Source organism: Equus asinus, chromosome 12 (genome assembly GCF_041296235.1).
Source record: "Equus asinus isolate D_3611 breed Donkey chromosome 12, EquAss-T2T_v2, whole genome shotgun sequence".
Taxonomy (NCBI): Eukaryota; Metazoa; Chordata; class Mammalia; order Perissodactyla; family Equidae; genus Equus; species Equus asinus.
The window spans coordinates 16,000,520-16,019,685 of record NC_091801.1 but is presented as its reverse complement, the minus strand read 5'-3'; the positions used below and the strand labels follow the sequence as shown (position 1 = coordinate 16,019,685).

At 41.1% G+C, this 19,166-nt stretch overlaps 1 protein-coding gene across 5 annotated transcripts in view; it reads right to left on the bottom strand.

Annotated features, from left to right (window-relative positions):
* Nucleotides 1–19,166, bottom strand: part of SLCO5A1 (solute carrier organic anion transporter family member 5A1) — a 130,086-nt gene that overhangs the window by 18,285 nt on the left and 92,635 nt on the right. For all 5 annotated transcript variants that reach the window (XM_014862662.3, XM_070481105.1, XM_070481104.1 and 2 more), the window contains one exon: nucleotides 13,100–13,298. In XM_014862662.3, coding sequence (XP_014718148.2) covers nucleotides 13,100–13,298 — 199 coding nt within the window. The remainder of the gene's footprint in view (nucleotides 1–13,099; nucleotides 13,299–19,166) is intronic.

The following is a 19,166-nucleotide window of genomic DNA, read 5'->3' as shown; positions in this document are numbered from 1 at the left end:
ACTCATATGAGGAATTTAAAAATGTGGACTAAGAGAACAGTTTAGCGGACACCAGGGGAAAGGTGGGGTGGGGGGTGGGCACAAAGGGTGAAGTGGTGCACCTACAACACGAATGACAAACATTAATGTACAACTGAAATTCCACAAGATTGTAACCTATCATTAACTCAATTAAAAAGAAATCCTTCCTTGGCTATAAATAGCTATGCAACTTTAGGTTTATAATTACTATTATTATCACCATAATCATCACTTTCATTTTAAACTAACATTAGCAGAGCCCAATTTTTACCTCAGCAGTCGTGCACTGAGATTTCTACGTTACCTCGTTTATTCCTCTCGAGAATTATAATTATTATTACCGTGCCTCCACCTGTCAGATGAGGAAATTGAAGGTTTGAGAGGATAGATACTGTCAAAGTTCACAAAGCTGGTAAGAATCAGAGATGGATTTAAACCCAGTTTCATCTGTCTCCACAGTCTGTCTGCCCTGGCAGGGCAGCTTTGTGGACTGTAGTTTTGCTTTCTCTAGCAAGAGTCTTCTGGGTGGCTGGTCCTGCTTCCTTCTTCTTCCCGGAGGCAGCTCTGATGCAGCTTTTCTGGCATCAGCTTTCAGTGTGCATGAGCATTAGAGTAGGAAAGAGCTGGGTCCAATTCTGTATCTACGATTCACAAGTGCTGTGAACACATCTAAAGAGATTTCACATTTGTAAAACAGAGATCGTAGTGTCTATATCAGGAGATTATTGGGACGATTCAATGAGCACATGTCCATCCAGTGCCCAGCATTGTGTCTGGCACATAATAGGCACCAGGATATCGGTATGCTTTCTTTATCTGTACACGGCAGAAGCATGAACAAATCACAGTAACCCCATCACAAATGTGGAGCGTACAAAAGGCCATCATGATGAGTTTCTTTTCAAAAAGGAAGAAGTAATTTTCTAGTTTACTCCTACAGGGAATAGGGAACAGGAGAGAAAGAAATAGACTGGGATTTAGTCTGAAGCCTGCCGCTTAGTAGCTGAACAGCAGTGGGTCAAATCTTTTAGTCCATGGCTGTTAGTACCCCTCCCGCCTCCATGAGAGGAGAGCAAGGATAATCAACAGAGGGAAGTATGTGATAACATATGGAACAGCATACGTCTATATTCATGAAAGTTGTGATTACTGTATCCAATCATTATTTTTATTATTAAAGCTTCCTTTAGCTTCATAGGCAATAGATTCAAACCAGGTATGACTTGAAATTTACACATAATTACCCACAACTTATACAAATCATCTCTTTAAATCCAGAATCATTTTTAATAAAATGATGTGGCCCTTATATAGCATTTTGAAATACTTTTATTTATTATTAAAGTAATGCCATATCCATTGTGGAAAATTTAGAAAATACAAAAGGACTAAAAAATTAAACTCATAGATAATGCTACCACCCAGGAATAAACACCAGTATGCTTTTAGAACATTAAATTCTGGTCTCTTTTTTCAATATTCATATGTATTAATATTAATAACAGATTGTTATCAAGGTTTTATATAGAGCTCTAAATTCTATCTTATTTCCTGCTAACATTACATGATGAGCATTTCCTATTGACTAGATTAATATGAGGTCATAGATTTATAAATCTGGTCCTGAGTTAATAATATTCATAGATGCTTTTGAAATAAAAAGTCTCATTATGTTTAAACAGACATTATACAGTTTTACAAACTTCATATAAAATGAGTTTGTGGATTTGTTTAGATCGTGGTTACAAAATTTAAAACTCATTGGAAAGAAAATTTGCCTATACTTCATATCCTCTTGATACTCCTAAAATGAAATAGAACATTTTGTTTGTGTCTCCAAACAGAGCCAAAAATAGATAGAATCATACACTTATAGCTAGAAATGAACTCGAAGCCTGTTAATAGAAGTAGCTGGGAAAATCCAGGAATATGAAAACCTAAAATCCTGTAAGTAAAGTTTTTTCCCGTACTTTTCAGAAATTTCCTTTAAAATTAGTAATATCTATAATAAATAAAAGACTTGGAATGGTGCCAACAGATTTAAACAGTGGGCAAAAAACTTCAGTAGGTTAAGCTGTCCGTGAGACGCCGAAGAGGAGATGAATGGTTTAATTAGAGAATTTAGGAGTCATCTGGCCAGAACTGCTAGTCACCTGAAAGGCTGGGAGCAGGGCACCATGTAAATATACCATGTGGCAGCAAGGCCAGATCAGGAGAGGTGACAAGGAGAATGAAGTGCACCTGTGGGAAGCTGAGGCAAAGGTTTGAATTACCAGTTGATATCTATTTAAGTTCTACAGTCTTAGGACTTGGGAGCAATAAACCCATACTGAGAAGTAACTTCAGGGGAAAATCGCAGCCTCTGAGATTTTGCCGCTCGGTGGGGCTAAGTGGTTCACTTCGTCCAACAGTCAGTGCTGACCACAGCACTCTGACAAAACGCTTCCTCCTCATTTCCTAGCTCAAGAAGTCATCCTGGAAAGGTTCTGACCTGTAGCTCGAGTCACAAAACCGGAAGATGAGACAATAGATTTCAGTTAAGGTCAGAGAGATGACACTTGATAAACGAAAGATAATAAAGCTAGAATTATTAAATGATTTATCAAGACTTGGTACTGGTAGAAAATGCTGTACACAGACATCGGCTCTAACCCCATTTAAAAAAATTATTTGCAGAAAAGGTAGAGAGCAAATAACTCACATTATGCAATATGTTTCTACAAAGTGTTACTTAAGCCACAGTTTTTACAGTAAATACTGGTTCTTTTGCTTATCAGAGGATTAGGACACACCTGTGTGAAATACAGTTGAGCAGACACGGAGGGGAAGCAGGACACATTTTCTAATTAAAAACAGGGAAATTGTGGGTGCTGGGAATGTAATTACTTGAGTTGGAAATGGGCCAGGATATTAGCTAGCACTCCTAGGATCTTTCATGATGAAAAATCATCACATTCTCAAATCTGAATTTTTTTTAATTGTATTTTCTTGTGATTAGAACACTTACCATGAGATCTGCCTTCTTAACGAATTTTTAAGTGGACAATACACTCTTGTTGACTATCGGTGCAATGTTATACCCCAGCTCTCTGGAGCTTCTTCATCTTGCTTGACTGAAACTTTCTGCCTGTTCATTAGTAACTCCACATGTCCCCCTTCCAGGCAACTACTCTTGATTTTACGATGCCACTTATTTTAGATACTTTATACTCGTGGAATGATGCAATATTTGTCTTTCTGTCATTGGCTTATTTCACTGAGCAGAATGTCCTCAAGGTTCATCCACATTGTTGCATACTGCAGAATTTCCTTCTTTTTAAAGGCTGAATAGTATTCCATTGGATGTATAGACCACATTTCCTTTAGCCATTCTTCTGTTAATGGGCATTTAGGTTGTTTCCACACCTTGGCTACCAAATCTGAATTTTCTAAGGGAACCACTAATAACATGTCAGGTTCATTCTACAAAACGACTATGACACCATTTTGGCTTCACAGGGAAAGTCCATCCTCCTAGAACATCCCAGCCCATCCCAGGCATTCAGATGCGTCTTGAGTACTTGACGCTCATTCAAAGATGGGTGAGTTGTTAAGTTCTTTAATGTCAGAAAATTTCCCACGCTGGTGAACCTGGAGCCCCTCAGACAGACTGTAATAAATGGAGTCAGCTTATATATTGTGCTTCTTCTTTGCATGTTTTTTTCTTCTTTCGCTAGAATAGTTTAATAATCAAAAGCACTGCATTCAGAATCAGAGAACCTGGGTTCAAATCCTAGCTCTACCATTTTCTAGTTGTGTGACTTTACACAAGTTATTTATCCCTCTGAGCCCTTGCTCCTCACAGTTAAAATGAGAAAAAAAAATCTTAAATAGTTATTTATCAATTGCTTATTATTTTGGAGTTTGATCCCATTTTATCCTCTCTATAATTCTAAGAGATTGGCACTATCGTTAACCCATCTTAATGATAAGAAAACGGCGGCACAAACATGTTAGGGTAGCTTCTTCAGTAAGTGCCTTATTCAATCTTCACAGCATTCAACAAGACAGATATGGTCAGTGCTCTCACTTTAAAGATGTGGAAACCAAGCACAGAGAGGTTAAATAATTTGCCCATACTCACACAGCTAGGATGTGGCAAGGCCAAGGGGAAAGTCAAGACTGGCCGACTTGAGAGCCGCAGAGCAGACGCAGCAGGCATCCAGTGCACTTGGTATTATGCCTGTAACTCGTGTGTATTGAAATACTGGGAAGCAGGGCACTCCTGAAAGAAGTGGATACGTCCTCCAGGGCTCTCCTAGTAAGGGAGTGGTATGTGCACATAGGTGTGTGCCCATAGGAAATACAAAATTTAAACAGCCCCTCAGTGTGGTGTTCAGAAAGAAAACAGAACTCTGAAACAGAAAATCTGGGCTTGATTCAGTTCACTCCCTATTAATTGATGACTTTGGGCAAATCACTTAATCTCTAACCCTCAGTTTCTTTAATTGAAATGTGGATAATAACACATACGGGAGAGTGATGCTGTAAGCATTAGATATAAAAGATATCCATAAGTGCAAATTACCATCCCCAGATCAAACAGCTGCCTAGCAAAGGCTCCTTCACTGCCACTCCCTTCACCTTTCTCTTTGTTGACTTTAAAGGAGAAAAAAATCCCATATGCAAGTCTCAAAATCATTCAAAACAAGAAGCAGTTTTTACTAGGCAGGCCAACCACATACTGATGAGCAGGTTGTGCACTGCACAAGAGCACTCAGCCAAGGGAACAGGAGAGGCTGAAACGTAGCCCCACCCTGGTTGGAGAAAGGGTCCCATTATTCTTCACACAAAGGTCACTATGAGTCTAAAAGTGGGAAGCCTGGGAGGCTGCACCACCCAAAAATGTTTATACTAATGCAATTTCAGACTAACTTCCCAGAAGTCTTTGGGGAACTGGAGGAATTCCTGCGGAAACTGGGGTTTTCTTTTGCTGATTTATAAACTTCCATGAAGTCAGGCTGTAAACACTAGCATGATAGGATCCTTGCAGCAGCCTCCTGCACTCGTAATCAAGGTTTTTTTGGTTGAAAACAAATGAGAAGTGTAGCAGAAATCATAGATTTAGACAATTAAGATATATATTTGCATCGAGTTCTTACTAGTTTCAGCATCACTATATGAGTGACATCCCCATGCAGAGGTAGACACCAGACCTTCATTCACCTTTTAAAGAAGCAAAAGGAGCTGCTTTGCGCGATCTAGAAGGGAAGAGAATAGAGACAAGAAACTAACGCTTTCAAGCACATACTAAGTGCCAGACTCTGTGCAGGAACGATCAGAAACCTCCCCTTACATAATCCTCAAAATCAAAACTGCAAACGTTTGCTTAAAATATTTGAACGCTTCAAGCTGGAGGTTGAGGATGGGAGAAGAATGTGCTGACCTTCCATTTTTTTACCTTTCTGCAGTATTTCAAGTTTTTCAAGCATATGTGTTTTACTTTAACCATGCTTGTAACCTGGGGTGACTGACATTGTCACCAATTCTACCTATGAGGAAACGGAGACTCGACAATAGTAGTCCTTTTTTTTTGCAAGGTCAGACAGTTAGAAAATGATGGCGCTAGTACCTGCCTCTGAAAACCATCTCTCTGACAAATGAGTTTGAAGGGAGAGGGGAGAAAAGTTCAGGGAGTTCATTCCTGGGACCTCTGTTTACTCACTCACCCAGAATACTTGGTTGTCCAATAAGGAAAACAAGACTAGGGGAAGACAAAAACTTGAAGAAAAGAATTTTTTTTTAATGGAATAACCATCACGGGGCAGAGGAAAGGAAGCTGACTAGGGCCAGTAAATGGACTGCTCAGCAAAGATGAGGGCCTTCTAAGATTGGAACTCATAAATTTGTAATGGAGCCAATCAGCACAATTATATAATTTTTGCCCAGTAGTCCTGGGGAGTCCAGAATCAGTTGATTCAGAATTGGCGAGACAGATGTGGTGTTAAGCTAGAGCTGTAGAAGTTTTGAGGGGATTTGCGGCTTAAAAGCAGGCAAGACATTGACTCTGCCCTCCATCCCTTCTGGGAAAAAAATAGTGAGTACGACTAAAAGGAATAAACCAGCAAAGAAAAATGAAAAGAATGACACCAAACTTCATGAAAATTGCAAGTGGATAGGCATAGGCTTATGTGAAACGAGCAGATGCCACCCTGGAGCGGAGCCAGCCTGCCCCACGGAACCTCCGCAAGGCTCTGAGCTCACACTCGGCAGATGAGACAGGGAGCAAAGCGAAGGTGAAGCTGAAAACAATGGACTCACTGGGGATCCGAGGGCCAGAAAACTGCGCTGGCGGGCTCTTCCATTCTCCTCTGTCCACCCGCCTCCATTCCCCACTGAGAGCCCAGAAATTGGGCAGAAAGCGCTTCTCTAAAGAAATTGGAAGAAATTTTAAAAGCTAAGCTTCTACTCTAGATGTTGGCAACTCAGAATAAAACTTCCTCCTTCCTGGATTTGAGAGACAAGGCGGAGGAATCATGACCTGAGAGATGCTAGACTGGATGTTGTCAACCTGTAAAGCCCAAAATAAACAGACAAAAAAGTTGACCCTTAAAATCAAATGATAAAATGTAACACAAAAAAGCAAAGTAAAAAAAAAATCTAATTATCTACACAGATCCAAGAAGATATTACTCCCTAAAACATGAGGATACTATGAAAAGGGAACACTCAGAATACAATGAAGAAAAAAAGTATCCTGGAAATAAAAAATTTACATAAAGAACAGAAAATAAGGTTTGGAAAAATCTCTCATGCAAAAGATGTATGAAATATGAGAGAATAAATAAAATATACGGGCAAGCAGCCCATACGTTTCAATATCTGATTAACAGGCATCCTGGAGAATACAGGGAAAATGAAGAGGAGAGAATGAGGAAAGCTATAGTAGAAGAAAATTTCCCCAAGGTGAAAAAGACACATGAATTAGTTTAAGAGTGTTCAGACAGTGCCTAATGCAATGAATGAACAAAGCTCTGGGCCAAGACGTTCACTCATCCATTCATTCATTCACGCAACAAACATCATGCATTGTTTTGGACGGAGGGGATGCAATTATTATGGAGACAGTTATAGTAACGGTACTCAAGAAGCTCACATTTTAGAGCCAGAAGACAAGAGCAAAGCAAATAATTTAAAAAGATAATTTCAATAGTGGTAAGTGCCGTGAAGAAAATAAGAAGGAATGATGTGAAAACCAGGGAGAGGCGGGTAGGTTCCCTTAGATTGGGCAAAGAGGAAAAGCTTCTCTGAGACAGTGACCTTGGACGGGTCCAGTCAAGACAAAATGTGAGGGTACAGCATTTCTTATGAAATTGCAGAACACCTTGAATAAAAAATATCTTCAAAACTTCCAAACAAATTTGGTCACAGAGACATGAGAACTGGAATGGAATTAAATTTCTTCTCAGCAACATTAAATGCTAGATGATAAACAAAGCAATGGCTTCAAAGTTCTCAGAAAAACAATTTTTTAACCTATAATTCTACATCCACTCAAACCATCATCTAAATGTGAGAGAAGAATAAAGACACGTGAATACATTTACAGGTTCAGAAAGTTTTTCTTCCCATGTACCCTTCCCTAGGAAGTTATCCAGGGATTTTTCTCCGGCAAAATGAAGAGTTAACCCATAAATAAACACACAAACAAAAACTAGTGGATACACTTGAGGTCTCTGAAAAGAAGTTCTGGGATAAAAATTATGCCAAGAGAGCACAAAGTCCAGCTGAAGAAAAGGATGGAGAGTTCCACGAAAAACAATGAGTCAATAAAACAGGAAGTTTGAGAACGTAAGAATATATGGTCATGATAAAGGCCTGCAGTAGGGGAAAGAACAGGCCTTTAGAACTAAAGGACAAACAGCACAAGAACGTTGTGGCCCAAATATGATATAATTTTAAGCAAATTCCCATCCCCCCTCTACTTAATAGGTGGCTATTCCTTCTTTCACCCCTTTAGTCTCTGGACTTAAAAGTACCATACACAAAGGAGAGCTTTGGTGAGATGCTAGAATGATGACAGGGGAATTTGGTAAAAGTCTGCAAAATGGACAGTAAGACCCAGGCCCCTTCCCACCACCACCCCACCCCCCAGCTCTAGAAAGCCAGCAGCTAGGCTTACAACCCTGAACCCACCCCACACAGCCCCAGCCAAGAAACAGGAGAATTCTTCTCCTGAGGAACAGAAGCACCTCAGAGATAAGACCTCAATTCTGACACTGAGAGTCCCAGTGAAAATGTCAGCTGTCCCCTCCCTTCAATCACCCTATAGTGAGACCCACAAAAGGACGAGCCCCACCCGCAAACATGGAGCACCTACTCAGCTTTTCAAATGCACATCCCTCAATACTAAGAGAAAGCTGAAAATCACCAGAAGTATGAGGGAAGCTTCCAACACAATCAAGACAGCAAAATAAAAGCAGTCACTCAGAAGACACAGAGACAATTTAGGAAGGAAAGGAAACTCTAAATAATGTTGGAGAAATAAGAGAAGATATCCTATCCATGAAGCAATAAGGCTAGAAGTAAGGAACAATCAAAAATCAAGAGAGACCTTTGGAAATTAAAAATACGATAGCCGAGCCAGCCCTACTGGCCTGGTGGTCAAGTTTGGTACACTCTGCTTTGGTGGCCCAGGTTCAGATTGTGGGTGTGAACCTACACCACTCATCAGTGGCCATGCTGTGGCAGCAATCCACATAAAAAATAGAAGGAGACTGGCAACAGATGTTAGCTCAGGGCGAATCTTCCTCAGCAAAAATAAAACACAATAGACAAAATAAAGAATTAACAGAAGACTGCGAAAATAAAGTTAAAGAAATCTTTCAAAAAAGTAGGACCAAAACTATGAGATATAAAATAGGTAATAAAGAATACGAAAAGTAGAGAGTCAAGGAAGGAGAAAAAAATGGTGGGGAGAAAATAACAAAATGTAAATAAAAAATAAAAACAAAACTGAAGAACACAATCTCCAGACATTAAAAGCTCACCAAGTGCTCAGAAAAAAAAAAAAAGACCCACCCCAAAATATACCATGGTGAAATCTGGGGACACCAGAAATATGTGGAAGCTCCCAGGAAGGAAAAATAGGTCACATACAAAGGATTGGGAAAAAGAAAGGCCAGACTTCCCACAACAGCACTAGAAATTAGATGACAATAGAGCAAAAACTTTAAAAGGCTGAGTGAAAATGATTCATCCAAAATTCTTCACCTGGTCAATTTGGCAATCAAATGCAATGGTTTAAAAAAAAAAAAAGGCTATTTCATGAAAAGTCCCCCCAAAAAAGTTACGGGCTTCCTGTAGCTACCAGAGGATGTGCTCTAACAGAATGAGGGAGTAAACCAAAAAAGAGGTGTCCACAGAGTCCAGAAAACAAAGAATTAATATGGAGAGAGGCTAATGGGATCCCCAGGATGACAGCTGGACAGCGGGCCTGGACAGCATCATGCCCAGATTAGAGCAGGGACTAGGGCTCCCATATAGATGACTCAAAGGGGTGGAAATGGAACCATGCCCTCATCAGACAGGTGACAAATTGTGCTGAGATATTTTGAGCCCATAGAGCATGTGGGAAGCTAGACGCAGAGTCAAAGAAAACAAAACAAATGAAAATAAGGCAATTGCTAATTCCAGGAAAATCAATGTTGCACAAAAGAGAAAATCTAATCACAATACTCTACATGTGTCTCAGCGGCTAACAATACTGTCATAATCATAACACGAAAATGTCAAAAAAGGATTTGACCACAACTTGTGAAAGCAAAGCTGAACTCCTCATTTACCAAGAGGTCATAAATAATGTCTCACTTTGAGTAATTATAAATTATGCCTTAAAAAAGGAAGTTGGGGGTTGCCCTGGTGGTGTAATGGTTAAGTAGGTGCACTCCGCTTCAGCAGCCCAGGGTTTGCCGGGTCGGATCCCAGTGCAGACCCATACACCACTTATCAAGCCATGCTGTGGTGGCGTCCCACATATAAAATAGAGGAAGACAGGCACAGAGGTCTGCTCAGGGCCGATCTTCCTCAGCAAAAAGGGGAAGATTGGTGGTGGATGTTAGCTCAGAGCTAATCTTCCTCAGAAACAAAAGTATACTATATATAAGTTGGGGCCAGCCCAGTGGTGTAGTGGCTAAGTTTGCTCACTCCACTTCAGGGGCCTGGGGTTTGTGGGTTCAGATCCTGGGTGTAGACCTACACAACTCTCATCAAGGCATGCTGTGGATACGTCCCACGTCAAAATAGAGGAAGACCAGAACAGATGTTAGCTCAGCGACAATCTTCCTCACACACACAAAAATATGTGTGTGTGTGTGTGTGTGTGTGTGTATAGAAGTATGTACCAGAAGACACAGCTAAAAAGAATTTAAAACTTATTGCCCCTGGGAAATAGAGTTATTCAGGAGACTGCTGAGTTTTTGTTACTAACTTCTTAATTATATTTATATTTTCCAAGTGTCATAAAAATAGTGTGATAGAAATAGAAATTATTTGTATTAGTTATGACTAATAACAACAGCTAACTTTCAGTTGAGCACTCACTGTGCGCCAGGCATCAAGCAGAGAGCTTCACACGGTGTCACTCATGGAATCTCGCCTGCCGCCTTCTAAGGTGATTACTATTGCTGTAGACGAAAGGTCTGGGTCGCTGCAAACTTCACATGCTGAACACTAAGCCCCAGTGTGATGCGTCAGCAGGTGGAGCCTTTGGAAGGTGGTTAGGTCATGAGGGTGGAGCTCTCATGAATGGGATTAGTGCCCGTGTAAAGGAGACCCCAGAGGGATGCCTCATCCCTTCCACTACATGAGGACACAGCAAAAAGACAGTCATGCATGAACCAGAAAGTAGGTCTTCACAAGACACCGAATCTGCTGCTGCGTGGATCTTGGACTTCCCAGCCTCCAGAACCGTGAGAAATAAATTTCTGTTGCTTCTGAGCCACCCAGTCTATGGTATCTTTGTTACAGCAGCCCAAACGGACTAAACCCTGTTATCATCACCCTATTTTACAGATGAGGATACTGAGGCTGAGAGTGAAGAAACTGGTCAAGCAGAGGCGAGATTCAAACTCAGATTCGACTCAGGAACCTGAACTCTTATTCCATACTGTCCTTCAGTTTTTAAAGATTTTATTTCCTGTGCCATTCAAATCGGCACTGTCAGGGGGCCACAAACCTGGGACGCTCATCGCACACACACACAACACCTGGTGGAAAGAGAACTCTCCAGACAAATGGTCATATTCTGGCATCGAAATACACTCCGATTGACAGTTTCTTTTTTTTTTCCAATCTCTAATATTCTAGCTTGGCAAAATGAAATTAAAGCTTTTATTATTCACATTTCAAGTGGAACATTTTATAACATAAAACTCCACCGAGAACCAAAAAGAAACAGCGTTTGTTGACACCAAGCACCAAAAACTAGGCAGGAAAATTCTGTCCAATGAGCAGATCCTAATAAACCCGCATGTACTCAAGAACTAGAAGTCAAAATTTTCATAACTCTCAAAGAAGCGTTTTCCACCTTCTCTTGGCGAGGCTGCAGGAAATCGACACTCAGATCCACTGCTGGTGAGTGTACAAATTGGTACAACAGCTGAGGAGGCATTTGACAATATTTATTACAATCCCACTTCCGGGAATATTCTAGAAATACACAGCACGAAAGAGAAGTGATATATGCGTGAGGCTATTTATTGCAGCACTGTTTTTAATAATTAAAGATTGGAAACAACCCAACTGCCCATCAAATGGAGACTGGTTAAATTATGAAATAGAATTAAATGTAATGTTACAAAGTGGTTAAAAAGAGAGCTAAGGGCACGGACTCTGTAAATTGCTTGGGGTTAAGTCCAGGTTAAGCACAGCCACCCTGGGTCACAAAATCCGACTGTCAAATTTTCAGGGATTTTGCCAACTGCTTGATTAGCATAGCCATTATCAAAAATTATATTATATAGGCTTACCGTTAAATAAATATTAAAAACAAGGATAAACACTCAAAACATATCTCCTAATGATTTTACCACACCTTACAACTCTCTATGCTCTTGACTAGGCTATTTAAGTCTATCATATCTGTATGACGGAAATATTATATAATGGTTTGTGACAGGCATCTCCTCCCAACTCGGTGTTCAGTGTCTTCACGTTAGTAGCCTGAAATCAACCATGGTGAGAATATCTACACCTCAGAAATTAGCAAATGCTACAGATTTGGACCTTTTTCCTTAGAGAGCCATTGGGTACATATTTATCAGTATACCACTAGTTACGTGTGATCTGCGCCTCGGTTTTGCATCTGTAACATCAGGAAAATGACAGCACCTCCCTGTTGTATTGCTGTGAGGACTAACGAGTTAACACATATAAAGCGTCTAGAGGAACGCTTGGCATGCAGTAGTGTCAATATAAGGGCTAGGTGTGTTGAGTCGTAGTATTACCGGTACAAAAGGACCTCCAAGCTATATTGTTACACTAACAAAAAAGAAAAGCTCAGAAAAGTACATATAGAATGCTATCTTTTGGATATAAAACAGGGAAAATAGAAAATACATGTTTATAGCATCTTGTATAAAGAAGCCTTCAAGGGTACACAAGAAATGAATTCACGTAGTTACCTGGGTTGTCTTTAGCTGGAGCCGCGGGGCGGAGGATTTGGGTCAGAGCAAGATGTTTCACTATACATGGTATTTTCATGGAATTTTATCTTTTTAAACTACGTGAATGTATCACCTATTCAAACTCTTACATTAAAAAAAAAGAAGAAGAACTGTTTTCATTAACCCAACAAGCATTTCCTTCTCATCTATGGTAATTAAAAATGCCCCGGAAGACACTCTGTGAGGACACAGACGAAGCAGACATATGGCCTCTGCCTTCCAAGAGGAGGTCTCCTACTTGAAGAGATGAAGCCCACACAGGGAGACCCGCCTGGAGGGGAGACACAAGTCTGCCCCCGAGATAGAAACACCACAGGGCCTTGCACTAACATCATGACCAGGATGACACGAGGTGGTTGTGCCGAGGGACTTACCCTGTTGTGTAAGGGATGTTGATGCCCCCTAGATTAATACTTTCACATCCGACAATAAACAGGGTGGAAAAACACAGCAAAGACACACCGCTGCAGATCATTGCGAGTTTTGCAGATTCTCTTGCACCAAGTTTCAATTTTTTTATAATGTAGCCTCCCAGGACAATACCAACGCCGGCACTGGGGACAATAATGACACCTGGAGAGAAGAGGGGAAGCACAGGATTAATTTGAAGTAATATATATTACTTGTTTGTTTTTTCTAATTACTCTATTTCTACTTACTTACTAGTACTCAGGTCAAGAATTAAAAAATACCGTAATCGATAAATCTTCAATGTGCGTGATTTTATGGTATAATTCATTTTCAACACATACAACCAACAAAGGACTCCTATCCAAAATGTAAAAAACTTTACAAAGTAATAAAATAAATATAAGCAACCCATTAGAAAAGTGAGAAAAACATGAGTGGGCCCTTCACTAAGAGGAAATCCAGCTGGCCAATAAACATCCAAAAGGTGTTCAACCTCATTACTAAGGGGAAATACAAACTAAAACCACAGTGAAATACTGCTCCACGTCAATCATGTCGGTAAAAATGTAAAAGTCTGACAGTGACACACTGTCAAAGCAACGGGCACTCTCTACACAGCTGGTGGGATGGAAATCGTGACACGTACTTTGAAAAGCAGTTTGGCATTATCTGGCAGAGTTGAAGATATACACCCCCCGTGATAGGCAATTCCATTCCTGGATCTACACTCTGAAGAAACTCTTGCACATTGGTACCAAAAGAAGTGTACAAGATATTTCAAGCATCAGAAAAGCCAAAAACTGGAAATAAACCAAATTTCCATTAATAGATACATTACATGTAATAAATTCATATAACGGAATGCCACTATACAGCAATAAAAATTATGAAGCATAATTACATACAACTACATAACACAATGTTGAATGAAAGAAGCAAAACACAACAGAACACATGACGTGATTGCATTTGTATAAAGTTCGAGAACAGGTAAAACGAAACAATGTTGTTTAGGAATGCATATACAGACCGTACAATGATGACAAAAAACCCAGGAAGTAATTGCCATAAAAGCCAAGACAGTAGGAGGGATAGTGGGGTCAGGAAAAGATCAGGGGGCTCCTGGAGTCCTGCAAACACTCCATTCCACAACCTGGGTAATAGTTACACAAGTGTTCACCTTATGATTATTCATTATCTCTAAATTTTGTTTAACGCACTTCTGGGTGTGTTGTATTTCACAGTAAAAAAAAAATTTTTTAATAGTCTTAGTGCCCGCCCAAAGAAGTTTATAATCTAAAAGAGACACAAACAAAACAAATTAGAGTAGAATAAAATAATTATCTGAAGAGCAGGGAGAATACAGGAAAGGAAGCACCTGAGTCTTCCCTGGGAGAAATCAGGGAGGACTTCACGAAAGTGGCAGAATTTGAGCTGACACTCAACAGATGAGACAGATCTTTGGGAATTAAAAGATGAGACAGAATCTGTCCAACGCACAGCACAGAGAGAATATCCTACGCAAAGGAAATAAGTGCAAAGAGGCATGAGATAACAGAATTGAGGATTCAGAGCAGTCCAAACTACTGAGAGCATACAGTGAGGTGGAAGATGGCGTGGATGGAGTCAAAATTAGAGTCAGAGAAGCGGTCAGGAGGGTAACTGCAAAGGTCCAGGAGCCAAAGCAGGGCTCTGCACTGACAGCACCATAATTTAGCCAAGAAGGATGGTGAGAGAACATGATGCCCAGATGGGTGTAGGGATCCAGAACATGAGGAGGAAAGGAGTGGAGGGAGCAGCTCACAAACTCTGTGGTAAGACACGTTGAGTGAACGGCCTGTGAGACAATCAAGTAGAAATGCCTCCCACAGTTGCACCTGTGGGTCACAAGCTCAGGAAGAGCGGGGCTGGGCGTTTATAGCCTGTAGCAGAATTGGTGGCCTAGAGAGGATAGTCCAACAATACTGAACACTGAAAGTAAGGAGAATAAAGGGCCAAAAGCAGAGTCCTGGAGAGCACGAGTGTTCATGGCTGTCACCAAAAGATGAGCCCACAGAGGCAAGTGAAAACGAGCAGTCACAGAGGCCAGAGGAAATCTGGGAGAGAGAAATGTCTTCAGTGGGAAAAACTTGGGCTTTGGACTCAGAAAGACCAGAGATCAAATCCTCACTCCATCGTTTAGAGCCATATGATCACACACGAGCGTCCTCAACTCTCTACATCAGATTTCTTTCCTTTATCATAGAGATGTCTACATTTCATATTAGAATGAACATTACAGACCTTACGTGCAAGTAGACAGAGTGCATTGGATACTGTACACAATATAAGTTGTAGTTATTATCATTATGATCGTGCCATAGCAACGAAGGAAAGGCAGTTTCAAGAGAAAACGGACAACACTGTCAAGTGCCTCAGAGAAGTCAGTAAGATGAAGACCAAAATGAGACCACGACGTCACTGGAGATCCTGGCAAGAGCAAGGCTAAGGGCGTCTGGAGGCAGAAGTCAGACTGCAATGGGTTATGAGGATTTAGAGGTTGGAATTCAGACTCTCTCTAGAACTTTGGCTGTAAAAGGAAAAAGGGGTATGGGTCTAGAGTTAGAGGAGAGCCATGGTAAAGCTGGGGCTTATGGGGTTTTGTTTGCTTGCTAAGATGTGGAGAAGACGTAAGCATACTTATATACTGACAAAAAGAGACTAACAAGGAATGGGACCTTGGACGTGGAGGGGAAAGGTGGCCTCATGCTAATGCAAGCTCTTTGAGAAGTCAGGAGAATATGGAATTAATAGCACAGATGATGAGATTAGGCCTGGAGAGGGAGAGCGCGTGCGCCCCCTTCATGTGGCCTGCGAAGAGGACGGCAGGGGAAGTGGAGGATAGGTAGCTTTTCTGTTTTGTTATTTTCCTGTGACTTTTGAAACAAAATGTAATATGTGTTGTAACAGAACATTTTAAAAGCATGGAAAAGTATGAAGAAACAAAATTTCACTGCTTATATTCTGGCATATTTCACTCTAGTCCTTTTTCTATGCCTTTTTCCTTCGAGAATTAATAACATGCTGTAGATTCATTTTTTTTCTAGTTTTGGTTTTTGTTTTCTGTATAATTGAAAACAAAACCAATTCTTAGAGGAAAGGACGTTGAGAACTTTAAATACAGCCAAGGGTTGAAATAACCACTGTAGGAAAGTGAAGTGAGCACTAAATAAGAATCTGCCATTGGCTTTGCCATTGGAGAGGACGGTGGGTCCAGACGATAGCAGATTCCAGAAGCAGCTGGGTACACGCACACGCTTGGGTGGTTTGCTCCAGGAGGTTCAACAACCCACATAAAGGAGCAGAGAAGGGACGTCAGATTAATCTAAAGTCTGAGCTTTGCCTGGAAACCAGTGTTCATTTTGTAATCCTCACCACAGTTTTGATTTTATAAAGTCAGGAGTGGCCCTTTTACAGATGAGGAAATTGCTGGCTCAGAGAACCGACCAGCCTGATAGCGCCCATGAGGGAGAGAGAGAGCTTGCATGAAAATTCAGATCTCTGATTCCCAGCTCAGCGCCCTGTCCACATCACCACAGCTGCCTCTTACGAGCTGCCGGGTCCTGGAATCTTTTAGGTAAATTGAATAGAGCTCTGGGCTTAGATGAGCTGGTTAATGAAATATCCTCCTCATTAAGAAAAAGCACACGTGCTATCAACATGATTGAATAGGCAAAGCTTTACCTAAAGAATGAAAACGGCTCATTAATAAAATTCCTATTTCAGTGAACAATTTATGGAGTGACAGGTAGGATGCTAGACCCCAGGAGAACAACAAAACAAATCCCCACGCTCATAATTGTCACAATATAAAAGTGATATAATTTATTTGACAATGCATCCTAATTAATATTACACTCTTAAAAACAGGAAATTTGTCATCAGTAAATATGAGGTTACATCTAAGGGAGTGAAGACCCATCAAAATTTTCTCCTGAATTTCTCAAAAAATTAAAAATAGTAATACCATATGACCCAGCCACCCCACTACTGGGTATCTACCCAAAAAACTTGAAATGAGCAAATCAAACAGACCCACGCACCCCTGTGTTCATTGCAGCACTATTCACAATAGCCAAGACATGGAAGCAACCCAAGTGCCCATCAACTGATGAATGGATAAAGAAGATACGGTATATATATATACAATGGACTACTACTTAGCCATAAAAAGGATAAAATCGTCCCATTCACAACAACTTGGATGGACCTTGAGGATATTATGTTAAGCAAAATAAGCAAGATAGAGAAAGACAATCTCTGTATGACCCTACTCATATGTGGAAGATAAACAAACACGTGGACAAACAGAACAGATTAGTGGTTACCAGGGGAAAGGTGGGGGTGGGGGGTGGGCACAATGGGTGAACTGGTGTACCTATAATATGACTGACAAATAGTAATGTACACCTGAAATTTCACAAGGTTGTAAGCTATCATAACCTCAATAAAAAATAAAATAGAAAAAAAAGATTTACTCCTGATGCCCCTCTCCCCCCCACCCACCCTCCCTGTGATCTAAATCTCCCCGCGCTATCAAACCAGACAGGTTCTGACTCTTCATTGACGCTAATCTGTCCACTGCTCAGATCTCCAGCTCGAGTATCGCAGGGTAGATCTGGTGCTGGGGGGCCGCGGGGTGGGGTCGCACAGTGGAGGCTTCTCACCGCCCCTTGTCAAAGCCCCTGGCTGCAGGAGTGTAGGGTTAGCTTGTGGAGAGCATGGAGGGGCTGCGAGTCAGTTTCTCCACCCATCACCACACGCCATGTAGGCGTCCCAGACCTCCCCACTCCCTTTGTGCGGATAGGGAAATAATGATGTAAGATGGGCTCCCCGGACAGAAGCTGCCCGCCTGCTGTTACCTCTGTCTGAGCTCAAATTCGCTCCTCTGACTGGTGCTCTCCTTCCCTTCTCTCTGTCCCCAGATGCCAGATGGCCAGTTCCCCTCCTTCTGCCTCCCACCTCTGCACCTCATCCAGCCCCTTTCCCAGCCCCAGAGGGATGGTTCTGCCACCCCGAGTTTCTGCTCCTCGAGCCCTGTAGTGGCCAAGACGTGGGGAGAGCAGGAGACAGGAGGGTGGGCAAAGGCAGCAGCTGATGCCCGAGGACACAGCTGGTACGTGTATGAGGGGGAAGGGGGGGAGGACAGAGTGTGGAAAGAGGCAAATAACTGGACCAAGCTCAGGGACCCACCTAAGGTACGGGTGGTAGAGGCCACTGCAACTACAGATGTCTAAGAGACAAATCCAGCCAAGGGTATGGACTGTGCAGACTGATTCCCTGAGTTCGAATCTCAGCCCTGCCACCTGCAAGCTGCACGTCCTCTGTTAAGTTTTCGAACATTCCCAGGTCTCGGATTTTCTCATACGTAAAATGTGGACAAGAATAGTACCTTCCTCATAGGGATGTTGGGATTAAATGAGTTAAGAAATATGAAGTGCTTAAAACAGTATCTGATCCATAGTATACACTCAATAAGCGTCAGCAATCATCATCATAATCAGTATGAACATCAGTGTCTGCCTACTATTAATGGGTTTAACCTTTACACAAATAAATACATTGGAAATTATAATTAGGCAAATTTCTATATGCTATTTAATCTATAGGATTGAACTTGAGCTACTAGTAATGGTCCAATATAAACCTCTATGTGTTCTTTACTACATAAACTTTTGTTTGATATTTAGCTACTATGTGCTCTTAAACACATAGACCTCTGTTAACTATTTAGCTACTGTGACTATATGTCTGAATCCAAACAATTCATTGCCACATTGATTACGTGCTGACAAAGCAGAGGATCCTGCTTTATTCACAAAAGGTCTGTGAATATCCTACCGCTTTCCAGTTGGCTACCTATTTATTTATCCAAGCAAACTGACATGTTAATATTCCTACTTCCTTTCTTTCTCTAGGTTGGGCACTATTACCCAATAGCATTCGATTTTGAAGTTTTTACTCTGGGTCACCATATTCCTTGCCCTCATA